General features: G+C 41.0%; 3 protein-coding genes across 5 annotated transcripts; all 3 read left to right on the top strand.

Annotated features, from left to right (window-relative positions):
* Window positions 1-218: 218 nt before the first annotated feature.
* On the top strand, window positions 219-2,768 carry snrnp40 (small nuclear ribonucleoprotein 40 (U5)). The gene is made up of 10 exons (XM_077743583.1): window positions 219-484; window positions 836-965; window positions 1,041-1,134; window positions 1,276-1,441; window positions 1,612-1,734; window positions 1,813-1,933; window positions 1,996-2,078; window positions 2,158-2,219; window positions 2,328-2,431; window positions 2,624-2,768. Exons 1-10 carry the CDS (start codon window positions 371-373, stop codon window positions 2,671-2,673), a joined length of 1,047 nt encoding a protein of 348 aa, XP_077599709.1. The 5' UTR covers window positions 219-370; the 3' UTR covers window positions 2,674-2,768.
* Window positions 2,769-3,986: 1,218 nt separating this feature from the next.
* On the top strand, window positions 3,987-11,722 carry nkain1 (sodium/potassium transporting ATPase interacting 1). The gene is made up of 8 exons (XM_077743916.1): window positions 3,987-4,267; window positions 4,465-4,808; window positions 6,781-6,918; window positions 7,091-7,171; window positions 8,910-9,107; window positions 9,214-9,274; window positions 10,132-10,213; window positions 10,284-11,722. Exons 2-8 carry the CDS (start codon window positions 4,755-4,757, stop codon window positions 10,291-10,293), a joined length of 624 nt encoding a protein of 207 aa, XP_077600042.1. The 5' UTR covers window positions 3,987-4,267; window positions 4,465-4,754; the 3' UTR covers window positions 10,294-11,722.
* Window positions 11,723-12,561: 839 nt separating this feature from the next.
* On the top strand, window positions 12,562-26,698 carry pum1 (pumilio RNA-binding family member 1). 3 transcript variants are annotated; one of them, XM_077743575.1, is made up of 23 exons: window positions 12,562-12,751; window positions 14,842-15,013; window positions 15,142-15,264; window positions 15,691-15,759; window positions 16,502-16,607; window positions 17,275-17,468; window positions 17,716-17,882; window positions 17,961-18,225; window positions 18,690-18,783; window positions 18,867-18,965; window positions 19,034-19,176; window positions 19,466-19,604; window positions 19,688-19,822; window positions 19,884-20,186; window positions 20,797-21,039; window positions 21,132-21,402; window positions 21,693-21,822; window positions 21,899-22,033; window positions 22,967-23,104; window positions 24,039-24,164; window positions 24,285-24,406; window positions 24,848-25,040; window positions 25,373-26,698. In XM_077743575.1, the coding sequence occupies exons 1-23, from the start codon at window positions 12,597-12,599 to the stop codon at window positions 25,502-25,504; spliced, it is 3,654 nt and encodes a 1,217-aa protein (XP_077599701.1). In that variant the 5' UTR covers window positions 12,562-12,596; the 3' UTR covers window positions 25,505-26,698. The 3 variants fall into 3 exon arrangements, with proteins under 3 accessions (XP_077599701.1, XP_077599700.1, XP_077599702.1); XM_077743574.1 differs by having other exon boundaries at window positions 17,710-17,882; XM_077743576.1 differs by lacking the exon at window positions 12,562-12,751 and adding an exon at window positions 12,931-13,219 and having other exon boundaries at window positions 17,710-17,882.
* The last annotated feature ends 908 nt before the right edge of the window (window positions 26,699-27,606 follow it).

Here is a 27,606-nt window from a genome sequence, read left to right as displayed (position 1 = left end):
TATGTTATTTGTTTATTTATTTTAAGTCTAATTATATCATGTTGATTATAATAAATAACTATTATTTATAGCAACTCCACGGCGAGTCGGAACAAAACTTGATTCTTCTGCCCAATCAGAGCACGTTTAACTGCTTTAGGTCGATTTCCGGGTTAAAATCTTCAACAACAAGCCAAGCAAGCCAATCATCACAGTCACTGGGAATTTAAACCAATCAAACTCTTCCAAAAGCCGGTAGTACTACCTTCTGTTCTTCCCCGATTCAGTACCGCTTCCTCTACCTTAGCAAAAAGACAACCACACGTTCTTATTTTTGCACCCAAAACAACGAAATTATTCTCTTTTTATTCATTGTATCAATGAAGATATAATGATCGAGGCAAAGAAGAGAATGGCTGAGATGGCGGTGGTGCCCTCCGCCGCCATGAAGAGACCCCGGACGGAGCTAGTGGCGGCGGCCCAGTCTCAGCAGCTCGTGGCGGGGGTACTTTTATTCAATCTTACGGTTTCCATACGTCCGATTACTTCTTCATTTCATGTCAATTACAATATATTTGTTCGTTGCCTGCTAATAATAGTTCTAGTTATCTAATCCATTTTGAACGGAAGAGGATCGCTGCCAACTCTCCTAGCCAAAATGAATTGGACGTCCACCGTTGTCAATGGAACAAATAGATGAGCATTCATATCCAGTCTTCCTAGCTCAAATGAAGTTGATGTATTTTGTTGTTAATAGTAGGCAATGAGATAAGTATTAATGGACTATAAATAGTTTCAGTGGTTATATTTGTGTTAAAAAGTTAAAATAGCAATATTTATGATGTATTTGTTTTAGGGACCCCCGAGGACCTCCAGCTTGCAGGCGCCCATCATGCTGATGTCGGGTCACGAGGGTGAAGTTTACTGCTGCAAATTTCATCCCAATGGTGCCACGCTGGCTTCGTCTGGATTTGATAGGCTCATATGTAAGTTAGTTGTGGTACAGTTTTGAAATAGCAAAATGCTGCATTTTAGTCATCAACTGTGTTTGTGTGTCGTAGTGATGTGGAACGTTTATGGAGACTGTGACAACTTTGCCACGTTGAAGGGTCACAGTGGAGCAGTGATGGAGTTGCACTATAACACAGATGGAAGGTCATTACATTTCATTACCGTATTTTTTGGATTATAAATTGCTGCATTTGGAGTAAAACTGATAGTTTGGTAAACTTGTTAGCATGTTCTTTATGCTATAGCTCAAATGTTGACAGGAAAATTCCCATTTTTGCCTTCCAGCTTACTGTTTTCTGCAAGCACGGACAAGACGGTTGGCGTGTGGGACAGCGAGACTGGCGAGCGAATTAAGCGCCTGAAGGGCCACACCTCCTTCGTTAATACCTGCTACCCAGCCCGTAGGGGACCCCAACTTGTGTGCACTGGTAGTGACGATGGAACCGTCAAGGTGAGGCTTTCAGTAAAACCTAGGACTTAAATTTAGAACAAAACAGTAAACTTATGAATAGAATATGGAGAGTCCTCCAGTAAGGACCCATTTTTGGATGTACAAATATATCATATTTGTATTATATACATATCATGTTTAGCATTAAAAATGTACATTTTGCGTTGCAGCTCTGGGACGTGCGCAAGAAGGGCGCCGTGCACACCTTCCAGAATACGTACCAGGTCCTCGCCGTCACCTTCAACGACACCAGCGACCAGATTCTTTCCGGCGGCATCGACAACGACATCAAGGTAGCTTCGGTAACATCCGTATCAATTTCGGAATGATCATTTTAATAACTTGGCTCTTCCTGGACTTGTGCCTGGCAGGTGTGGGATTTGAGGCAGAACAAGCTGATGTACAATATGCACGGACATGGTGACTCCGTGACTGGACTCAGTCTCAGCTCAGAGGGATCTTACCTTCTCTCCAACTCAATGGACAACACAGGTAAAGTCAGACTGGAAGATTTTTTTTCTCGGATGGATTTTTGAGTGTTTATGTGCTGGCAGTTCGTATTTGGGATGTTCGACCTTTCGCGCCAAAGGAAAGATGCGTGAAGATTTTCCAAGGCAATGTCCACAACTTCGAAAAGGTCAGTTTTAGTCACAAAAACTTGAATATTGTTCTATTTTTATTTTTTTTATTTGTGTTTTATTTTTTTAATCTTTTAGAATCTGCTGAGGTGCGCGTGGTCCACCGACGGCAGCAAGATAGCCGCTGGATCAGCTGACAGGTGACCGCAAAATAACTAAATAAATAACGGTGCATTCAAGGCTGCTGGGAAATGCAAACTGTCTTGTATTAAATGTTAAGAATTATACAACGTTGCTGATTGTTTTAGGTTTGTCTACATTTGGGACACCACGTCACGACGCATCCTCTATAAGCTGCCTGGGCACGCCGGCTCCGTTAACGAGGTGGTCTTCCATCCTGAGGAATCTATTGGTAAGTTCGCCGACCCTTTAGTCACACAAATTGGATTTTTCTTTTTCCCCAAAGGGCTTTGTATATTTTTCTCAGATATCTATGCAAATTATTGAACAATTTTTATATAGATATTGACAACGCCACAACTTTGTTTATTGATCATTTTGTATCTGTTTATGATTTGCTTAATTCCTGCTTCTGTCTCCACAGTGCTCTCTGCTGGCAGCGATAAACGACTGTACATGGGGGAGATTCAGTAGAAAATTTCTGTCAAACTTAAACACGGACGAAAATGATTTTTGTATTCCATTGTTTTTCTTCTTTTTAATAAAAATCACATATACCACAAAGCAAACATATGTTGGGTCTTTTTATGTCTGTAAAATCTTGGTTCTACTATATATTATGTGATTACAAAGAATAAAGCACCTAATCCAATCTGAAAATGTGTGGCAAACCAAACCAGTTTTCGATCCAGATTAATTTTAAATCCAGATTTAAACATACTCATAAAATGACAGCACATCACATGACACAATTCCAAACAGGTTCTCTTTAATAACCATTGAATATTTGTTGCAGATGTTGCAAAGCCCCATAGATGATTGGAAAAATAAATAATTACAAGCAGTAAATAGTCCAATACGATAGCATCTACACAATCCTATTTTAAATCTTTCTACTTCATACATGTGTGCAACAGATGCAGCTGTATACCATGCAGATATTTAAAAAAAAAAAATCTTTGATGTGTGGAGAATGACATTTGAGAAGACTAACCAGAATGCTACTTCTATCTGGAAGATTTAGCACATGCTATACTTTATTACTTCTGTTAAAAAAAATAGATTATAAACTTGTATAGTACACACACTCACTTAATTTTCTGCACAAGTATAGTACGAAAATATTTAAACTGATAGATCTGAATACAATTTGGATCGATTCAGATTCGATAAGGCCATCAAGTCCAGATGTGACACAGGTTTGAATAGATTTTGCTTCTAATTTAATTTTTTTTAAATACATTTCTATTTGGAATGAAATGTGTCACGTAGACTGGAATGTGTCATTTCAAATCGGGTTGCCTCCAGTTTCAGTTGTGTTCCTGTAGCAGCTGTCGGAACAAATTGAACTCAAATTTTATCCCACTCTATCCACATACCGGATCAGATCTGGCTTTGAAAGTTATGGTAAATAAATAGAATTCCAACAAGATCAAGCCTGGATCAAATTTTGACTGGACACAATTGACATTTGAATTTAAACCACCATTTTGTTTGAGTTCAATTTGTTCTGACTGCTGCTACAGAAACTCAAACTGGAGTCGAATTGTTTCAAATGACACAATCTATGTCAATCTATAATCCCTGAAATTCCGGGGTAGTTTTCAGGTCTAGGTTCCCTAACCCTGATATATGTATGCTTAAATCTGACTATATAGTGGAAAATGTCAATCCATCCTGATGTCCTTTTGTTGCCCCCCTCCTGCAGGAAGCAGGCAGCTCCTCCTCGAGGGGGGTCGCCAACCACGGCCAGCCCTCACCCCCACCCTCCTCCTCCTCACTCCTCCCTCCTTCTCCTCCTCCAAGCTCTCCCGCCTCTTTCCCCCCTCACTCGTCCGTCTCCTCTTGCGCACGCCCCGGCACCGATTGTTGACAAAAGACGGCGGCGACGAGAGACGAAGCTAACCTGGCCGGTGTCCTTTTTTTTAAACCTCCTTCTGGTCCAGAACCCACGCAAAGGAACCAAAAACCGGTGTCGGTGGAGCGCAACCGAGGGCTTCGAGACGATCGTGGACCAAAAAAAAAAAAGCCAAAAAACGAGCCTCTAATTGTTGTTCATCCGAACGTGGTGAGTCACAACGGGCCGCTTTGTGCTTCCGAATCCGAAGAAACGTCGCCTCCTCCCCGCTACGTCTCCGAATGATTCGGCTATCATATGATGCCCATTTCTGTCTCCAGCCTTGGGCCCATTATAACACTTTTCTGCCTCTCTTTGTGCCTTTGTGTGTGCGTGTGTGTGTGTGTGTGTATGCACCCCCCCTCTAGACCCTCCGGAAGGTGTGGCCGAGGTGATTCGGTTGTCGCTGGTGGTCTGACCGCAGCGGGCCTGACCAAAAAAAAAAGTGGAAAAAGAATTGGACATTTTCCGCGTGGAAATGGGTCAGTGGCTGTAAAGGAGCGAAGAAGCGGTCGAGGGGAAGGAAGGAGGCGCTGAGGAGGGCCTCCTCAGCCCGGTATGGTGTGAGCTGACTGCCCAGGCAAGTCTGGATCTGAACGGGGAACCGTCCTTCCCCCGGAGCCTCCGCGGCCCCAAGCCGCGTGCCGAGTCTTCCGAGATGGGGAAGTGCAACGGGAGATGCACGCTGCTGGTCATATGCTCTCTGCAGCTGGTGAGTTGAAGAAATCTTTATGTGGTGCCAAGTTAAAAAAATAAAACAAACAATATATAATAATTATCAGGGAAACTGTTTTCAAACCTATTTGAACATTGAATGGATCCAGTTGAAGTAAAATGTTGAATCCAATTGTGATTGACTAAAGTTTAAAATTTGGTCTTGAGTTCAATCGTCAAATGTGTTTATTGTATTGGATCCAGATTCGATTCGGACTACTTCAATTCAGTGTCTGTATAAAATGTAACTCCACATCCGATCTGGATTACATCAATTCACTGCCTGTATAAAATTTCATTCCACATCCGATCTGCAACTAAGTGTTAACTTTTGTTGTCATTTCGTCTTTTTCATTGAATCCAATTTAAACTTGAATTCTTCATGAATGGAGATTAGGCAGAAATTCTGCATGTAATTTTTATGGAATTGAGTTTTCTTCTTTTAAAGATATATCCTGTTTAATCCAGATGTGGTTTAGCTGTATTTATGGATCTATAAAATGTCAGTTCAAATGAGAATCGGTCCTCCTCTGATCCATATGGCAATTTTAGAAGCAATGCAAAAATTTCATAGTGCATAATTAAATACGTCTTTGAGTCTCTAGCCTCAAATTTACCCTCTTTTTTTACACTTAGACAGTTTCTTTTGCGATGACGCTGATTATTCTTGCTTTTATGGCTGTTTTGGGGACCTGGTTCTGTTGTTGCTCTTGGTAATAACAACATCCACAGGATTTATGAAGGGAGGCCTTTTTTTTCGACGACGGCAACCACATAAATCAAAGCGATTACATACGAGATATCTTGTTATCTCAAAAGAAAGACCGCTAACCAGACAAATTGCTGCGCATTGCACACTGCATATACAAACACGCTTATTTTTTCTAGAAAGAGTTTTCTCTTCTGGAATGGCTAATAAATCACGCACCGGTTAGCATACCAAACTGTATGTACAGTAGGAGTGTAATTATAGATAGATAAGGTCTGAGGTTCCTGTACGCCTCCCATAAATGTTAGACACTGTGCCCTGCTCTAGGGTATAATTAGAGTAGCGTGCTACATGCGGTGTAATCAGACATTTTTGTCCAGTACAGTCAGTGCTTTCAGTTGCAGCTGCCTTGTGTGTATTGGTGTGTGTGTTGGTGCGAGGAAGGGGGTTGGTCAGGGGTGAGACTTTGCCCTAAAACATGCTCCAAAGGGCCCCCAATCGCCATCTGGTGTTCATTCTGAAGTTAAACTTAGCAATGTTGTGTGTCTAAAACTGCAATGTCAAAGTTAGTTTTGTTCATAAGCCAGATTTAGGGCAGCTAAACCTCATTTTGGGGTCATAAAGTTAAATTACTGGCTCCTGTTGACGACATTAGACGTCAATGGCACAAAGGGAGGAGCTACTTTAACAGAATTGGACATCTGTTGATGTCGATGGTAGGCAATGAGTTCATTTTATTTGATTTTCTTGGCATTTTTGGGGTAATTACAGGTCATTTAATGTCAAGTTTAGGTCATTTGCTATTGGTTGAGGGGATTTCTCTGGGCTGCTTCTTATTTGTGGGTGGCTTTGTGTTGATTTTCAGGCCACATCCTGTTGTTTGCAGTAATGCACACCCCCGGAAAATTCTGTTTTCGCGGCAAGTGTAAAAAAATACAAGCATTTCATTGTGTATGTACAGTATGAATGATCTCAAAAGTGGGCCAAATAGGACTCCCTAGCGGACCGCTTCTGGCCCGCAATCCGTAACTTTGACACCAATATTCTAAAATTAGATCTTGTCCAAATGTAATAAGTGTGCAATACGAGCCCGGTGATGGTTTTAAGTCCTGTGTGTTTGTTGGAAGCCATTGTTGGGATTGCGGCCCGTACATCCTCATTAGTTTGTGTCACCGGGGAAGTTACCGTGGCAACCGCCACTGGCGTTTGGGTGTCGCCACCATGTTCTAACAGGGACTTTTCTTGTTCTTTCTCTTCCCAGGTGGCCGCCCTCCAGAGGCAGGTGTTTGACTTTCTGGGTTACCAGTGGGCGCCCATCCTGGCCAACTTCCTGCACATCATGGCCGTCATCTTGGGCATGTTCGGCACGGCGCAGTTTCGTTTCCGATACCTCATATTTGTGAGTTTCAATGTGGATATTCACATTTTTATGAACTTTTATTTTCTCTATATATATAATTAAAAGCGCGGAAAAAAATTGTGATGTAGTTAATTTGCGATAAGTGAAGATGTGATAATTGAGGGATTACTGTAATAGGCTAAAGTGAGTCAAACCTATGGTATGATTGCAGTATGCAGTGTGGCTGGTGCTGTGGGTGGGCTGGAACTCCTTCATCATCTGCTTCTACCTGGAGGTGGGAAACCTATCACAGGTGAATTTTCCGTCTGCTTCTGATTAGATAACTTCTTCTAGGGAACACTTGTACAATGGGAACAGGTTAATTCAGATCAGGAAAGGTTTGAAGGAAATTTAGAATGTGTCTGCTTGTGAAATTGACATCAGACAACATTATGATCCAGATCAGATCAGGTTTCAATCATGTTTTGGTCATTGAGATTTAAAATATGAAGATAAAAATCCCCCAAATGGGATGAATACAGTTATCTAATCTAATTTAAAAATGAAGTTTAAGTGGAATTCTAATCAGATCAGTTTTGAATTCAAATCTAACATGTAAAGTCAAAAAAGTATATCAAAATGGATTCACCCATATTTTTTTCAGCCTAAAATAACTACATAACATGGTGTTGGTTTTCAGATAGAAAAAAGAAATTACATAAATCGCACTTGAGTATTAGTTGTTTCCAAACTGTTAAAAAAAGTGCGATTTATAGTCCGGAAATACAGCAATCCCGACTCTAAATTAGATTAGAACTACATTTCATCCCGTATTCGGAAAATTATTGGACAGACACAAGACACACAAGGCATTGTAGACCTAGTTAAAAAAACTGGATCCACATAATATAACACTAAACAAATATAGACATAAATCAACAAAATGAAATAACCGGCAATGGAGATTTTGTATTTTGATGATGAACAATCAGCCAAACTCCTAATTCTCCTCCAAAATAAAATGACAGAAGACCACCAATGCCCTAGCAACTTAAAACGCACTCAGGAGGAAAGTTGATGACGGAATTGGATCTCCCTTGAATACAAAAGTAACAGCAGAGTAGCTTCAAGGGCTCCAGAGAGCAATGAACACGAGGGGGGAAGGGGCAAAAATAAGCACACCAAAATCCCCCCCTTTTTTCCTCTCTTCCCCAGCGGTTTTTAAGAGTAGACGACCACGTTCCAGCGACCGCAAAGTCGGCTTTCCTCTCTAAGGGCGCATCACTCGCATCTTTCTTTTTCCATGTGCTATTTTAAAGACCACCGCAGAGTTTTCAAGTCTATCCCCATTAGACGAGAATGTAACAATTACTGCCTTTTGCATGCCGTTACATCAGAAAAATCTGTCAACAAAGTGCTTTTTATAATATTTGTAGGAATTTGAATTCCATCACTGACAAAGACTTCCCCAGAGGGCAACTTGCTTGTAATATTGAGAGCAATTATAAATGATTACAGTAATACCTCAAGATATGAGCTTAATGTGTTCCAAGACTGAGCTCGTATGTTGATTTTCTCGTAACTCAAGTTAACGTTTCCCATTGAAATGAACTAAAAACAAATAAATTAGTTCCAAAAAACACCCAAAACAGCATATTGGATTGGAAAAACGGTTTTATTTGGTCTAATTCACCATCTATTAACAAAGTAACAAATAACTAGTGGTTGAATAGTACACTAAAATGTATTAGATAAAACTAAAATTTGACTTTTTGCATGGCAACACACTCGTAACATCACAAACAAATTTAAATGAACTTGGATTATGATACAGACACACTCAAAAACAACTATAATATAATATTATTTTTCTCATGTTTAGTTTTTTAATGACTAAATCCATTGTTACAAAAATACACAAATATTTTTTATTAAGTGGCTCAAAAAGTGGATTCAAACATTGACTGAACTGGGGCTCATTTAACCAATGATCCAGGGGGCGCTATTTCCTTATTGTAATGGTATTTTCTTGTTTTTTAACATGTCTGTAGGACAGGGACTTTCTTATGACGTTCAACACGTCACTGCATCGTTCCTGGTGGATGGAGCACGGTCCCGGTTGCCTAGTGACGCCGGTGTTGGACTCCCACTTGGCCCCCGATGACCACCACGTCATCACCGTTTCCGGCTGCCTCCTGGACTATCAGTACATTGAAGTGCTGAGCTCGGCCATTCAAGTCTTCTTGGCTGTAAGTATAAACTTCTGATTGGATATCGCAACAGGCTTGCGAGTATTAATACTTACAGGCTATATACTGTATGGGATGTAATGTGTTGCCATTTTGTCTTGAACAGCTTTTTGGTTTCGTGTACGCGTGCTACGTCAGCAAAGTCTTCCAGGACGACGAGGACAGCTGTAAGTGTTTTTGCATTTGTTTTCAGAGAAAACTCAATAATAATCATTTATTTTGATAATTTATAATGCGTTTCGATATTTTCTACATATTTTTATTGTACCTAAAAAATATATGGTGATGTCCAATTCATTTTATGTAATGATTTAATCTGCACTTAAAATATATTTGTAAATATATAACCCAAAAGAACATTAAAAACAGCCTGGTGTATCAGTGGTTAGTGTGTTGGTCTCGTAGCTCTGGGGTCATGGGTTTGAATCCAGGTTAGGCCACCAATGTGGAGTTCTTACTACACAAGTGGGAAGACCATTGGCCTCACAGTTCTGGGGTCGAGGGTTCAATGCTAGGTGGGTCTTCACTGTGTGGACTTTGAACGCTCTCCCTGAGCTTGTGTGGGTTTTTTCTGGGTACTCTAGTTTTCTCCCACATCCCAAAAACATGCTCGGTAGGCTAGGTGGACACTAAATCTTCGCAAGTTATGAGTGTGGACATTTAGAGACATGTGAGACATTTATTGGACAAACAATAGTATTGAAAAAAAATATTCATGCAACTTTCAACCAATTTTTACTGCTGTAAGTTTGCTGTAGTAAAACATTCACTTTTTTTTAATGGTCTAACTATCCAAAGTCCAACCCTAACTGTAATCTCTGATCTACTACAAATGCATGTCATTTTAATTCAAACACCAACAAAAACGTCAATTTACAGTTTTTTGATCAAAAACACATTACGTCGACAGCAGTAAAAATCAAACACCATAGTTTGCGTCTCCTAAAAAGTAAACACACTAACGTATCAAAGCAAGTTGCACGTATACTTCTTATTTATACCCTAACCCGTTTTCTCTTTCCAGTCGACTTCATCGGCGGTTTCGATTCGTACGGCTACCAGCCTCCGCAGAAGTCCTCGCACCTACAACTGCAGCCTCTTTACACGTAAATCTGGCAACATGACTCTCACCCCGTCCCCCCTTTTCAATTCTAACATATTTTCTCTCCATCACAGGGCTGGCTAAAGAATACTTCCTTCTGGCCAGAGGCCAAACAGTGCCACTTTGAATAGAACAAGTTGCTGTACCCAGTTAGAAGACTTGATTACCTTCGCCTTGAAGACGAGATGCGTGCGAGTGTGTGTGTGTGTGCCTGAGTAAGATTACCATCCCTGAATGGAATGTACCAATCTCAGGGATGAACCAGCATGTTGGATAGGTGGCTAGATGGAATGAATCGGAATGAGGAGACAGTCAATTTACCAGAGACACAGTTCTTTACCAGCCATCAACACAAATGTGTTTACAGTGGTACCTCGAGATACAAGCTTAATGCGTTTCGAGACTGAGCTCGTATGTTGCTTTTTTTCGTAACTCAAACGAACGTTTCCCATAGAAATGAACTAAAAACACGTGATTAGGTTCCAAGCCTCTGAAAAAAACATCCAAAACAGGTTATTGGATTGAATTTTTTTATTTGTTCTAATTCGCCATCTAATAACAAAGTAACAAATAACTAGTGGTTTTAATAGTACTAAAATTAGACGGCAACATGCTTGTAACATAACATAAACAAATTTAAATGAACTTGGATTACGATGCAGACACTCAAAAATAACTTTAATGTAACCTTTCACTAAACTTATTTCTGATTTTGTTTGACATTTTGATACCTTTCTTCTCCCGGGTTGGCTCTATTTGCCCCGCCTCCACCCTGGCTTTCAGATGCAACCTATCGAGGGTTGTTTGATTTTGTCTTCCCTTCAAAATATTACCAAATTGATGCACACAAATGTCCTCACAATAGGATAACACACAACCACTTGCCAACAAGAAGTAGTACACTCCTCTCGTATTAGAGATCGCTTGTATCTCAAATTGCTCGTATGTCGGGGCATTTGTATGTCGAGGTACCACTGTTGTGTACTCCAGTATGTGTGTGTGTGTTACAGGTGCAATTGAGATCGATTGTTGTTGTGGGAGGGAGCGTCACGTAATTTAAAAAAAAAAAAGGCACGACTCATTGTCATTTTAGAATGTGTTGATGTCAAACTAGAGCAGTTTTAAGATTTCTGCTCCCAATTCCATCTGCAATGGCTCCTTTTAAATGGTAAAAAAAGGAAACTAAAGCAATAGCAGGAAACTGAAGTTTCACGATTTGTGTCGTCCATTTACGTCCGGCTTCAATTTAGTACCGATAGGGTACATTTATTAAGAGGAGTTGGCAGTGCAGATGGTGTTGGGATCAGGCATTAGTGTGTCTTTGGGGAGGGGTGGATAATGTGCATGTAAATAACCAGCCAATGACTGATTTTGTTTCGGAAAAAAGAGGGGCTTGCATTAGGTTGTGGCGGGGTATATTTTTTTCTTTGTATCAGTGTGTCTTGTTGGTTCTCTCACTCTCAAATATTGTAACACACCATTGGACACTTTTTGTCTGTCAAATGGGAGCAGAGGAACGATGGGGGGGGGGGGGGGGTATGACATAAACACCTTCACAGAAAGGTGCACGGTACAGTTTAAATAATAAAAACACACTTTGTACATGAAAAACAAAGGAGTATTCTCGTTGTTTATTATTTTTTATTACATGGTTATTGATTCTATTCAATATTTACATTGATTAGAATGAAACTTCTATTATACATACTTTTTTCAGTATAATTTTAATAATATAGTAATAAAACTGTTGAGGAATTTGTCTCCAGTAAAAGAAAACACTATAATTATAAATAAAAAAATATTAATTTGTTCCATTACAATAGTTGTTAAAATACTAACACAGTAATATAAAAACCAAAAACATTTGGAATTCCCATCTAGTCATATCCTCTAAAAATACCCATTCAAGAGGAGCGGCACGTTGTTGCCATGACGACAGTGTATGCATTACGTCACCCCTACACACTTTGCGGCAGTCTTCCCTGGATCCCGAGGGGGATCGGACCGGGAGTGTCACCCACTCATCTTGGCCGGGATCAGTCTTCTAATTTGGGCTTGCATATGTTGGGGGTTAAGGCACACCTCGTGATGTTCAGTCTGTCTGACCACAGCGCGTTGCCATGGTCGCCAGTTACCTGGTTGTCATGGAGACCGAGCCCCTACCCCCATAACAGTATTTGATTTCATTAAAATACGATAATATGCTTGTTTAATTATTCACTGTATGTTATAGTGCCGGAAACATATTGCTTTTTACTCTTCGGTACAACAATGAAAGTACACTATTCGTTCATTGACAAACTCCGTGAATGAGGTCCATAAATGCAGCAGACGGCCTAACAAAGAAAGCGGGCCCCGGTGCGGCCCTCCCCTCCCCGGTTGGCGCAATGAACCGCACGCTCTCTCCTGGCCCTCCCGTCTCTTCCCATCATGCAGCGCTCGCGCCTACTCCTCCGCCGAGCCGCCATGTTGTCGGAGTGAAATCCTGGGGCGTCAGAAAGAAGCTGGGGCCAAAATCCGCGAGCATCCACCCTCTCCGCCGGTGAGTGGCGTCTGCTATCCGCTCGCGATACCTTTGCACGCAGCTTAGTCACCCACCGATACGGATATTGTCGCCATGGAGGGCTGAGAGGGGCGCCTTTTGTGAGACGGAGCCGACTCGCCTCCCGAGCTTTCAGTCCCCCCACCCCCCTTTCCTCCCGTTGTGTCGGTCTTCCGCTCCAGACAGCTCGCGGGCCTTTGTTTAGTACCCGCGTCACGAGTACCGGTTCGGCCGTGGGGGGTTCGACGCACCGGCAAGAGAACCGTTTGTCCCAGCAGCAACGCCGCTTGTTATTAAACACTTTTTTTTGGGCACCGGTTCGCCCGGGGCTGAAAGCGGCGTGAAGTTGGAGGAGGAGGGAGGCCGTGTTATTGTTGCTAGATACCCACAGAGCAAGCGACCACCGAACCGAGCCTTCCTCTCGTCAAAGCCGCTTCTGGCGTGAGTGAACCCGGGCTACGTGCGAATGTAAGCCTCGTTTATCCATTGCCAGAACCGGTGCCGGTTCTACCTGCTTTTGTTGTGTCATGTCCGCTGTGTGTTGAGGACTAACGTGAGTGAGTGAGTGAGTGCACGAAGGAGCTAACCTGTATTGTCACACCCCGTTAATGTAGCCGGTTGTGGGTACATGCTACATATAGTCAAGGTACTGGCCAGTAGACCACCGGTGCGTTTTCCTGTTCTCGTTGGCGTTGAACCCGAGAATAGTCACTCGTTTCCGGACGCTAAAAGCATGTCATGTCGGTGAATGACACTAGTGTTGTGGATTTCCGGGAGTTTCTCCAATGGCCTCCACGTTGCTTTGACCGTAATGTCTGGCATTTGTAACAAAGAGACTTTGTCAAGGAGGTATATTTCATCGTTTTGGCCCTGTTTTGACATTTCTTTTTATATTTGTTAAATTGTCTTTCGTCAAAAGGGGGTGTGTATGCTTGAAGATAGCTAACATGCTAATAGAATGAAACAATATGGCTCGGAGTCTCTTCAGCCGAATGTAAACCTGGAGACTTTTTTTTTCTTAAAAAGAGATTAAATGGGGTAAGGTAAAAGGGGGGGGGGGGTTGTAAAAGACAGATTGGCCTTTGCGTGTTATACTATTTGGGGGATGTTAACCTGCTCAGCATCCATCTGTTCACACAGAAAGAATCACAACAGAAAGTGAGCATTGTGATCATTGTCAGGGCAGACATTTTGTTTTGGGAAGAATACTATTGTGCAGGTGAGTACCTTTTGCACAAATGGTCAGAAGATCATCAAAAACAAGAATAAAAAATTGTCCTAAAAGTGCACGTTGAGGATCCATTTAAAATAGATTTCCTTGTTATCACAGATAATTGAATTGATTATATATTAACTAAACCACAGGGAGTCTGTGATTCAAAATGGTATTTGGTTTCAAGTGTGCAATTGAACTCTGTTACCTATTCAGGTTTTTTTTTTTAATCGTTCATTTATAATGAATGAGGAATGCTGAAATGTGCAAGTTAGCACTTTACTTGTAAATGTTTTCCCCCACGGAGATTACAGTGTAAAATGTTAGAGTCCATTTATAGCATAGTATTTAATATCTGCTTAATGAATCATTTCAATGTCCTCGGGGATTAAAAAGAACACGATTTCCAGAAAAGATAGAGAGGCAAACAATTGGGTCAGTTCTTTCACCTAATATTTTTCATGAAATGGTTTATAATAAACTGTTGAGTTATATTAGATATTACTTGAATTGTAGTTAATGTTACTAGGGTGTTTGTGTATCGTACTAACAGCTTGTAATAATTTGATAATAGGCACATTTTTATCAACAATGTATTTTTCATTGAATATTTTCTCCTAATTTGCATATTGACAAACCTAAAAATGTGTAATTACTATTTGATTCGAAACATTTTAAAATGTTTTTTTTTCTAGCAAAAAAAAATCAACCTCTAGGAACGATTAAACACTTTTAAGCCAGGTCACTAATTTAGTCATCAAGCCTGTTTTAGCAGATTTATGCCTGGCAACAAGTGAGAATTTACGTTAATGTGCTTATTAGCTATTCAAAAGGCAATGTCGTGGCGTAACTGTTGTTTTCTTGCTTTTCTGGCCAGGCTGTGGTGGAATGAGCAGTGTGTGCTGAAGAGGAAAACAGTACTCTGGCAGGATTCCTTCAGCCCCCACCATAGAACTACGTGTCCCAGCAGCATGCCCGTGGTGCTGAGCAGTGGAGGACACGCCCCTCCCGCTGGGCAGACCCCTCAGGTTGCACCGCCCAGTCAGCAGGTAAAACAAAAGACAAATAATTTTTGGATTTTTTGCTTCCTATTATCCAAGATATTGTTTTATAACCTTCCCCCAAAAAATTGGAATGATATTAATTGTCTTATGACCCACTGTTTTGTCCTGCTCAGGGTGGAGCAGGTGCCGGACGTTCCCAGGATGACGCCATGGTGGACTACTTCTTCCAAAGGCAGCATGGCGAGCAACCTGGAAAACACCGCTGGCCAACTGGGGACAACATCCATGATAGCCAGGTGTGTGGGTGTTCTAATTAATTCAAAGCAGGGTTGTCCTAATTGCATTTTTCAATCCATTTAAACTCAACAGCGGCTCCAAAATTTTATACTATGTTCTGTAAAACACCCAAAATCTTGACATTTTTATTTCATAGGCTTTTGTTTATGCATCGATGTTAAAAAGTTAGCCGCAGATGCTAATCGGACTTTTCCAGGCACAGCATGGAACCCTACAAAATTAAATGTTGTGAATTCATGTCATTGACGGGCTCGCTCTTAAAGAGACAGTCTACTAACTGTAATATCTTAAGCGGAAATTTAGTATTTTCTGATTCGTTAATGTGATTAGTGGTTCGACCGGATTATTGTGCATGTCAACAAATAAATCGTTAAATACATGATCTTACCCCCCCCCCCCCCCCCCCCCCCCCCATTTGTCCATAGGTTCGCTCCATGGACGAGTTGAACCATGACTTTCAGGCACTGGCACTGGAGGGGCGTGCTATGGGAGAAGTAAGAATGCAAACACTTTATTAATATATAGGTCATACGCTCACTGAATGTCGTTGAGTTTTTTTTTTTTTTTTTTTTTTTTTTTGCGGACTGGTAGCCTTGCCATCTTGGCCAAACCAGACTTGACTAACAGGAAATCTAGGCTTAATAGATGGGTGGGAAGTTTAGAAAAAGGGATGTACAAACCTGACCTTTGTTTTTCCAGAATAACAAGGTCAGAGGAAAGGCGAGAAGCCGCCCAACATTTTTTTGGTTTTGCACTACTAACCTGCCAAGACACTCGGTTAATTGTTGACTTATAACTTAGTGTTCTCGTTTAGTTACTGATTTTTAGACTTCTATTTTAGATATTCAATTTTTATAAGACAGGAAAGTTATATTTAATATGGCTAATACCCAAGTACTAAATTTGAGTCCTATTATTCCCATTTATTATTTTTGATCTCGTAGTTTTTGGAATATATTTTAAAAATGGTCTAATTTTGCACATTCATATGAAAAATTCCTCACCCACTCAAACCACAACATTATCAATTAAACTAAGAACATTGTGTATCTTTTTAAATGTTGGGAAACATTTTTTTTTACTATTTACAGCAAAAACCAACTAATTACCAAAGTAGCATTGAATCGTAGTGTGACTAAGGGTCCAATTGTGGGTCACTTGATTATTTCTTGGCTTAAGTTTTTGTGCTATAAAAGATGAAGTTTCCCTTTTTTCATTGGCATTTTGTCCCCACAGCAACTGCTAACGGGCAAGAAGTTCTGGGAGACGGATGATTCTGGGAAGGACGGGCCAAAGGGCATCTTTCTGGACCAGTGGAGGGACAGCGCTTGGGGTGCCTCAGGTAGAAGAACGTTGGCATAAGAGATTTCAAAAGAAAGCTGAGAAACCACTTGAAAGTGGTTAATTTAGGGAGGTCTATTTATAGATGCTAAAACCAAAGTTGGATGGGATTGGACATTTTTAGTATCTGACTTCTATTTTTTTTAATTATTTTTTTTTTTGGATTGTCATGCGACTTTTGGTCCATAATCTGACAGGCCCACATCAATCATATTTTCCAAAAATAAAAAGCAGATATAGGTTATTTATTTATTCATTTTAAACTTGTACTGACTTGACTTGAGAGTTCATCTCCATGTTGTCATGGCGACAGATAGTGGAACACGAGCAGCCATTGTATAACAACAACAACAACAAAAAACACTGCACTGCAAAGGGGCAAAATGACCATTCTTCATTGCTTGTGCCAAAAAGGATGGTAAAATAATGAGGTTGCTTGCGGTCATTCTCTCCTCCGCTTCACAGCGTATTTCAATCGTCGCGTAGGTCACATTTTGGTCGCAGTAAAACCTGTTTTACACCAACACATTTAATAACAACGCGCAGCTATTGGGCAGATTTATTACCGCCATTCCTGAAGCTGGGCTTTTATAGATATTGCTTTGTTACTTTGCAGAAAAATGTGACTTTGATTGTCCTCATTTGACCTTCCCTCCTTTTTCCTGTAGACCACTCGGTTTCCCAGCCAATCATGGTGTCCCGCAGGCCTGGTCAGGGGTTCCACGGCGGCGGCGAAGTAGGAGTGGGCTCGGTCATGTCGCCGCGGTCCGAGAGCGGCGGGCTCGGCGTCAGCATGGTGGAGTATGTGCTGTCTTCTTCGCCCGCCGAAAAGTTGGATTCCTGCCTGCGGAAAGGACCTTACGTAAGCACCTTGTATTTAAAAAAATATATATATATATATATATATTATAAGTATTTTCACACTGTATGCCTTATCTGATTTTATTTATTTACTCATTCATGCATGGATTGAATGAATGAATATTATCCAAAATGACTTAACTGATGCCCCTTTTCCAGTGGATAAATAATGAAGTAGTTGAGAAAAAATGCAAATTTAAAAAGGGCACATGATTATTTCAATCAAATTTTGATATTTACAGGGCCAGCGTGATGCCGAGGTGGTGGATGACAAGCGGGAGAAGCCAAAAGAAAGGTTTGAGGTGGAAAAATTGAAAGAACTAGCGGAAGTGGAAGTTGACGTCATCAACGACGTCATCAACCCCAACGGTCTGCCGGTGCAGAATGGCCTCGACGTTGACGTCAAAGAGTTTGGGTAGGCCTCTCATCATTGCCTTCTTCCACAGAAAAGCAGTATTTCAGGTCCTAACCATTAATCCTGCTTTTCCCACAGTCGCCCGCCTGGTAACATGCAGCCCCCGGGATCGGAGGGGGACCTGCTAGGCGGTCCAGGGGGGGTTGGCGTCGATGGGATGACTCCACTGGGTGGCGGCGGGGGCCCAAAACCACCCGAAGACTTCTCCGGCGTGGAACAGGGTGGTGTAGCCATGGATCCTATGGAGTCTGTGATGGAGCCGCTGCAGTTTGACTACAACTCACAGATGCCCATGGATTCGGCACCCACAGTCGGACTATTTGATTACGCTAACCAGCAGCAAGTAAGTGTGTAGCACAGCGGTGGGCTAACTTTTTGGCCCGGGGGCCACATTGACTTTAAAATTTGACAGATGGTCAGCACAAGATACGATACATATAAAAAAGTGCATCCGTTAACAGTACATATGCAACATAAACAGAAAAAAAGGACTAAAGTATTGACATACTCATCACTCATCATAAAGTAAAAAGTACAAAGTAAAGTAAAAAGGCGTATATTAAGAAATATTAAAATGTAATTTAAGAAAAGATAGCTTTACTGCATGCTAATAAAAATGCCTGTATGTGGCATTAGTGATTTTTCAACCAGTTATTTTGTACTGCTATTTGTTGCCATGTAGCGTTTGCAATTATGCTACTTGTTGCGCAAGCCTGTGCAAGTTGATGCATGCTATGGTCATATTTTTTTTTTCTAAGGGTGATGGGAAAATGTATTTAATGTTGTATTGCACCATCTTTTTTCCAGCTTTTTCAGAGAAATAACGCTCTAGCCGTACAGCAGCTCACAGCCGCCCAACAACAACAGTATGCGCTAGCGGCCGCACAGCAGCCACACATTGGTAGGGAAATTACACTTTTTTTTCAAAGATTGCAAGTAAATGTGACATTATGCTACATTATGTACTTGTTTTAATAACTTCAGGTTTGGCCCCAGCTTTTGTCCCCAATCCTTACATCATCAGTGCCGGCCCACCAGGTACGGACCCCTACGCGGCGGGGCTAGCTGCAGCGGCTACTCTAGGTAGGTTTTATCGCTCATTACACACTGATGAAAAATCATTACCTAAAAAATTGTGTGTGTGTGTGTAGGTCCAGCGGTGATGCCTCATCAGTACTACGGCGTCACGCCCTGGGGCGTCTACCCTGCCAACCTATTTCAGCAACAAGCCGCTGCCGCCAATAACTCGGCGAATCAGCAAGCGGCTAGCCAGGGCCAGCAGAACCAACAGCAGGTTTGGCATAGATTTTCATTTTGGAATTGGGGGAAATATATTGCAGGGATCCCAACTTGTGACTAATTTGACAGTGTTTTGTGGCCCCTTAGTTGACATTGAGGCAAATTGTTTGCATGAACTTGCCATAGATAAATTGAGTTTGAGACCCTTGCTTTTATGCTGTACACCCTCCCCCCCTTCACCCTTCAGAAATCAGCCCAATATTGAGAAAAACATTGGAAATTTACTTTCATTTTTTTCATACTGCTTGTTCAGTATATTGTTAACAATCTGTTTTTCCTGAAAGGTGATGCGTGCAGGGGGCAACCAGCGTCCCTTGACGCCCAGTCAGGGGCAGCAAGGGCAGCAGAATGAGCAGCTGGTTGCCACGGCAGCTGTCAACTCAGCCCTGGCTTTCGGGCAGGGGCTCGCAGCAGGAGTGCCTGGTTAGTCTATTTTCTTTTCTTTTTTTTTTAAACTGATGTTACTTTTCCTTGGTGTGCTCATCTATTTCTACTCGGTCTCCCAGGGTATCCGGTCCTGGCCCCCGCTGCATACTATGACCAGACGGGCGCCCTGGTGGTTAACACGGGAGCTCGTAGCGGTCCCGTCCGCCTCATGGCCCCCGCGTCTGTCATCATATCGCCTTCTGCAGCGCAAGCAGGTAAAGAATGCATACATGAGGGGGAAAAGAATAAAATTGACGTGCTTTTTTTACCCCGTAGTTGCCGCTGCGGCAGCTTCGGCGGGCGGGGCCAACGGGGGTCTTGGTGGTGGCGCAAATGGCCCCTTTAGAGCCATGACGTCCCAGCAGCCCCAGCAGCAAGGAGGACCTGGGGGAGGCCCGCTAGGAGGCAGCTCCTTCTACGGGTCATCCTCGCTCAGCTCGTCATCGCAGAGCTCTTCGCTCTTCTCGCAGGGCTCCGGTCAGCCCGGGCCGGGCTCGGCTTCCCTGGGCTTCGGCCAGCAAGCCTCATCGTCCCTAGGGGCTTCGCTCGGGGCCACGTTGGGAGGCTTCGGTACCGCAGGTAGGGGATGATTTCATTGATTGTGTCAGTATGGGGCCCAAACAAGTATTGTTTTACTTTTGATGTTATACAAAATTAGAAACACCCTTTTTTGGGTCTTTTTTTTTTTTGTAATGATAATTTTGATACTTTTGATACAGTTTTTAAAAACCCAATGGCTTCAGATGTGGTAATAGAAGGAAAATGGGTTTGTCTTCAGATTTTGTTGTTGTTGTAGAACTGTAGTGTTAATTATGTTTTGGTTGCAAATCTTGTGGATGTACTGCAAATGTGTCTGGTCTGGCCTAGTTATTTTCCACCTACGAATGAGCCCAGCTTGAATATAAATATCTAATTGTAGTTGGTCTGAATTCACCCATAGTGTGATAATAGTCAATGTCAGCATTGTAACATTTTTGGGCGCTGCATGTAAAATATTTACTTTGGTTCGTTAAAATTGGGAAACACTGCCCTAAAAAAATTCAAATTAACCAAAAAACCTTAAAAAATATATTCTAAGAATATTCCTTTCACTAAACGGGCAACAAATGTTAAGTCAATTCTAATATATAATGATCAAAGTTGACATGCATAATAACATTTGTTGTTTGGCATCTTTGCTTCCCTCAAGTGGCCAACTCGAGCGGCGGGAGCGGTTCACGGCGCGACTCACTGACTGGCAACAGCGAGCTGTACAAGCGAACACCCTCCAGCCTCACGCCCATCGGCCACGGCGGCTTCTACAACGGCACGCTGGGCTTCAGCCCTTCACCTGGGCCCGTTGGCATGCCGCTTCCCAACCAGGGCCCGTCCCACTCGCTAACCCCGCCACCCTCGCTCTCCAACCATAGCTCCTCGTCAAACCTCAACCTGGGTAAGCAGTTATTTGGGATTATTATTATTTCTTGAAGCTTATGATTATTTCTTAAAGCTTTTTAAATGTTGTTGAATATATCTGCCTCGCAGGGGGTCTGACCAACGGAAGCGGGCGCTTCATCTCGGCCGCGCCAGGCGCCGAAGCCAAGTACCGCAGCGCCGCCAGCTCGGGCTCGTCGCTTTTCTCCCCCAGCAGTCAACTGTTCCCGTCGTCGCGGCTACGCTATGGCATGTCTGACGTGATGCCTTCGGGGCGCAGCCGTCTGTTGGAGGATTTCCGCAACAACCGATACCCTAACCTTCAGTTGCGGGATATCGCCGGGCACATTATGGAGTTCAGCCAGGATCAGCATGGCAGCAGGTTAGTGCTGGGTCAAGTGGGTGTCTATTTAAAAGAATCAATTGGTAATCCAGACATAGATTCATTCTAAAGTTGTGTTCTGGTTAAGAATCTGTTGCCCCATAGCTTCATTTTGTTTAGAATATTTAGACACTGTCTTGACTTGATTTATGGTCTTTATGCAAGCTGCCCCCATCCCCCCCACCCCGATGTCAAAAATCATAATCTTTAATTTAGTCCTTTATCCATCATGTTTTGGAGTTGTAGGGCACTAGCAACATGCTAAGTTAAGTCATTGCTATCTGGCACAGGTTCATTCAGTTGAAGTTGGAGCGGGCCAGTCCGGCAGAGCGCCAACTTGTGTTCAGTGAAATCCTGCAGGCTGCCTACCAGCTCATGGTGGACGTTTTTGGCAACTACGTCATCCAGAAATTCTTTGAGGTATAACTCGGTGCACTTTTGATTGTATGTTTGGATCACTATTTTGTATTCAAACTTTTTTTTTGTGTGTGTGAAGTTTGGGAGTTTGGACCAGAAGTTGGCGCTGGCTGAGCGAATCCGTGGGCACGTACTGTCGCTGGCTTTGCAGATGTACGGGTGCAGGGTCATCCAGAAGGCATTAGAGTTCATCCCATCTGATCAGCAAGTCATTGTGAGTAGTCCCGTGTTTGTATTGGTCACCTTTTAATTAAGACGTATCTAGTATATGAAAATGGTCAAAATTAAGTGCCATAAAGTGCAGTAATAGGGTGAATTATATATGCATAAGCAAGCATTGTTATAGTTTCTCTTTACGTGCTGCGTCAGTGTATGCATCCGAATATCTATTGCGGAAAAGTTTATAACTGCTAAATCTTCTATCCAATAATACGTTTTTTTTCCTATCAATAAAACTTTATTTTTATGAGACTTGATGTGAGCATACCACATTTTTCGGATTATAAAATGCTCCTTCAATGAACAAGTGAGCTTTGATAATAATTTATTATGTGTTTTCAATGTTTTTGAATTGGAATCGTGTTTTATTCATTTAAGTGTGTTTGGGTAATGTAAATGTATCTCCTGAACACTTAATTAGACTAATTAATATAATGCAGTTTTGTCCAGCAGAATAGGTTTGAGCCCCTAATGCGCAACCAGAATTCATTTTTGGGTGTGTTAATATTCCAAAAAATCAGTTTTTTGGGTTTTATTTTTGCAGGCTGCATAGAATGTGGCAGTTTGACTTTTCAGGTTTTAAACATGCCACATCACAGCACAGCTGGGAATTCTCTGTTATTTACTCACAACACTAATCGTTGTTGCCATGATAGAAATTGAGCGTTTAAAGCTCTCAAGTTACTTTCCAAAAAAAAAAAAAAAAAGGTGACTCATTACATTTTAGGGCCAAGACCCACAAGGACGTGTTTGTGCTCCATAAAACGTTTCCCAACTAGAGTTTACGAGTTGTTTTCTCCAAGGCGAGTGTTTTTAAGCACACCGCTATTTGTCGGTCACACTTAAGCCTCGGTTTAAAACTAAAAAATGCTCGGGGGGACTATTTGATTTCTCGCAAACGATTACTTGTCTTTTTCTCTCTGGGCAGAGCGAGATGGTGCGTGAGCTGGATGGGCACGTGCTCAAGTGTGTGAAGGACCAGAACGGCAACCACGTGGTGCAGAAGTGTATCGAGTGTGTGCAGCCGCATGCCCTGCACTTCATAATAGACGCCTTCAAGGGACAGGTATGCACCACATATACAGAAAACACATTTTCTCTTGTCACCATGGTAATGATAACCACTGCAGTATGGTAGCCTTTTTGGGGTTAATTTGCTAGGTGTGTCATTTAAAGAAGTTCTAAATATAGGCAGCCCTTTGCATGTATGTGCTTGTGAATTGCCAGGTGTTTGTTTCAGTTATTTATTTGCGTGTTTCAGGGCTGTTTATGTCGTCTTCATGTTAGGTGTTTGTAGTGTGAGGAATTTAGTGACGCCATTCTCTGTGGGGTGTCATTTTTACGGACCCACATTAGTCAATGCCAATGAGACCAATGTTCATGGTGACATAAATTAGGAAAATGGATGCAAAATTTGCAAAAAAAAGGTCATTTTTGCTTATTTGGAATCACTTTTGTGACTAAATATTAATGTTATAAGCTCAGATGCAAAAGTTAACCCATGCATAATAAGTCTTACTTGAAAGAAAAACATCCTTTAAAAAGACCAAAACAATTGCACTTTGAGTAGTTTATGAAAGAATAAAAAGAGTTAAACTTGTATTGTATATTATATATTGTCTTACCACAAAAACCAACCGCAACTAAAAGACTTCAATTTTCTCAATGCGCCCTATAATCCAATGCGCCTAATAGTAATATTCATTATCATTGTATGGAATTCTCTTTAGCACAGCTCCATCTAGTTGTTGTATTACACAATTCCTACCCACTCCTACTACTAGTACTATTACACCTTTATCTAGTCGATGTATAACACAATTCCTTACTACTACCACTCATTATCACCTATTAACTGGTGCGCCTTATAAATGAAGCCCATTTTAGGACATTCATTGAAGGTACACATTATAGTGCGGAAATACGACAGTTGACTAATCACTAGAATTCGAAGTATAGCTGGTCAATACAGCTTTATAATACACTGTTTATTGTGTTAGGTATTCGCCTTGTCCACTCACCCGTATGGCTGCCGGGTCATTCAGCGCATCCTGGAGCATTGCCTACCCGAACAAACGCTGCCCATCCTCGAAGAGCTTCACCAGCACACGGAGCAGCTCGTGCAGGTTCCACTACCTCCTTCACTACATCGCATAACTATAGAAACTAGATTGAGAATTGTTGGTCTGTTGTTTTGTTGCGTGCATTTTGCTCACCTTTTTTTGTTTGTGTGTGTTTATGTGCAGGACCAGTACGGCAATTATGTAATCCAGCACGTGTTGGAACACGGCAGAGCCGAAGACAAGAGCAAGATAGTGGCAGAGATCAGAGGGAACGTACTGGGTCTTAGCCAACACAAGTTTGCCAGGTAGCCTTTTACTGTCATTACTCACAGCGGTCTATAACGAAATTGGTGGGTTTTTCCCCAGTAAAAACATAAATAAGTCATTTAAAAAGTCAGTCATTCTAAAATATTGCACAATCTAAGATATTGTGTTTTTATTGCACAGAAGGGCTTGTGTGTCGTACTAATACAAGTAGAGAGCAAAGAGCTGCCGTTGCACCCGCACGTGCCGCCATCTTGGATCTTTTATCAAAGAAAGATGGCAGACTTTAGCACCTAGTTCCAATGATAATGGAAATAAGTTCTTGTGAACTAAATTCCAATCCAACACTGGAATAGAAAAACTTAGAGAGAAAAATATATATATCTTGAATACAATGTATTCACTAAGTGAAAATATTTCAATATGTAAAATAATAGCTATAAAATAGCTGTAAAATAATGCACCTTTTTGCCTTCTGTTAGCAACGTGGTGGAAAAGTGTGTGACGCACGCATCGCGGGCAGAGCGAGCGGTACTGATCGACGAGGTGTGCAGCCTGACGGAAGGGCCCCACAGTGCCTTATACACCATGATGAAGGACCAGTACGCCAACTACGTGGTGCAGAAGATGATCGACGTGGCCGAGCCCACTCAACGCAAGATCGTCATGCACAAGGTATATACTATTACTATATACTGTATACTAGGCTTTATGTAGCTTCACCGGTAGGTCGGTAAATTAGGATATCTTATTAATCTAATTACCGTAATTTTACCACTATAAAGGTGCGCCCTCAATGAATGACACATTTTAATGTTTTTTCCATATATAAGGCGCACCGCATTATAAGGCGCCATGTCTTTTTTGGAGAAATTTTAAGACTTAAGTGTGCCTTATAGTCTTAAAAATACAGTATGTAGAATACATTTGAATTCTGTAACTTACAAATGTAGGAAATTGTCATTTGCCAAGTGATCTTTTCTAAAATCCTTCAATACAATTTCCAGATCCGACCCCACATCTCCACGCTTCGAAAGTACACATACGGCAAACACATCCTAGCCAAGCTGGAGAAATACTACATGAAGAACGGCGTGGACCTGGGCCCTTTGTGCGGACCCCCCAACGGCATCATGTAAACGCCCCCTTACATTTGCCAGTCATTTGGTCGTATATCTTAAAAGAAGGACTCCTTTCCCCACGCATGCCCGACCCAGCCTGCTGAACTTGGGTGTGCGAATCATTTCTTTGATTCATATTTCATTTTTGGCTCCCTAGCAATTTTTCCCTAATTGATTTAATTTAATTTCTCAGCCAAACGTAGACGAGCAAGTACACACACACACACACACACACACACACACACACACACACACACACACACACACACACACACACACATGCGAGCTAACCAGCCTTCAGGTCATTTAGCATGGGAGTTTTCTGGTCTTGCTTCTATAAATATAACATGTATACTTGGTGTAGAATCTTTGCATATACAGTACATATAAATATATATATATAAATATATATATAAAAACTTTGTAGGTTTTTTCTGGTTTTTGATGTTGACTCTGTATCTATAATGTATCCTAGTAGTGACCACGCATACTTCTGACTGTATACTTGTACATTTGTAAACCCTTGTAATGTAAAAGTGCTTTACCACCCTTTTTGGTATGATGAGAAAAATAAGGGGGGGGGGGCTACTTAACCTGTTCATTTCAGTGTATATTCTCACCATCTTGGTTTGTGACATGAGTTGTTGTATATTGTAAATTGTAATATCAAAATTTGCTTCTTTTTTTTTTTCTTCCAAAAAGCCCTTTCTATATCTATTACGGGGTAGTACTTGTACAAAAACAAACATTCGCACCATTGCTTGATTTTTATCTTAACTTAAAGGAAAAAAAATAATCTCCCACTGACTTTCTTTTTTCTTTTAGAGCTTTTTATAGGAAAGTTTCACTTTTGTTGGGAGTGAACTGATTGTACAGAGGACATTCTTTGTTTAGGGTTTTTTTTTTTGTTGCATTTCTTTAGACCTGTAAGTGCTGTATCATACTGTCTATTGTTTTTTTCCCCCTTTTTGGGTGAGAAAAGGCAGCCATTTTTGGGGGTGAAGATAAAAAAAATAAAGCTGCCTTGTGTATATTTACTACTACGAGCACACCCTGTAACCATATGTGTATAGTTAACAGAAACCTGTGTATGCTTACTTGCCTGGGCAACTATTTTTTGTAACTCCTGTTGTAGATTGTCTCTAAACAATTGTGTGATCTTTATTTTGGAACCAAACGAAAGAAAAACAAAAAAAATGTTGAAAATTTAAACTACTGTGTTGGTGTCATTGTTCATTTAATAATGGCTTCTCTTGAATTCATTATTGCAGCATTTTTGTGTGTAAATTGACAGTATCATTGATTATCATCTGATTGAAAGAATAGCCTATTTTATTTTCATAGTCAACTGTTTAGCCTTAATAATAGTCTGTTTTTAGTTGCTTAATAGTATAATTACATTTTCTTTTATTAGACTAAATATTCTTTTTAAAAACTAAATATAGTTTATGCCTTTTTTCATGTTTTCCCTTTGTAATAAAAACATTTTTTTACATTTAATTGCCAAAAAGGGTAAAGAATAATTTAAAAGCATTTTTATGGTTACAGTAATTTAAATGATTTTCTCATTGCCATAAAAACGGTCAATTTTTATTTAATTATGCGATAATATTTTTTTCTGGACTTAGAATGTATTCATTTTTTTTCAAACAATTGTAGGCATAAGTAATCACATGCTTCAGAGGCTGGAAGCTTCCTTTCAAATTAATGCATAATTAGAGCAAATGAAGACAAAACTAACTAGCGTCTTACCACCATATGTTACTGTTATGTTTTATTTTCTCTTATTTACAGGAGGAAAAGACTCAAACTAATTGAGCCATACACAACCCACAAAGTCACAACAGATGCTTAATTAAAGAAATTCTAGTTATTAAAATTCAAATTTCTAATTGGTTTGTTCTGTGAACTGATGCCAGAGGAAAAAAAATAGACAAAATTAATCTACATTGTGTTTACCTCCATTTTTTAAACGTTTTGATGGCCATTAATGCATATTTTATACAAAAGGATACACAAAAATTGTACAACTTCAAAAGAAAAGTACTGTTTTTGTCTCAGAATTATACCGCAAATAAGAAAATCTGTTAAAAAACCACACAACAGGAAAAACGAGTTGG

This window comes from Stigmatopora nigra, chromosome 21 (assembly GCF_051989575.1).
Source record: "Stigmatopora nigra isolate UIUO_SnigA chromosome 21, RoL_Snig_1.1, whole genome shotgun sequence".
Classification (NCBI taxonomy): domain Eukaryota; kingdom Metazoa; phylum Chordata; class Actinopteri; order Syngnathiformes; family Syngnathidae; genus Stigmatopora; species Stigmatopora nigra.
This window is presented reverse-complemented; position numbering and strand designations above follow the sequence as displayed.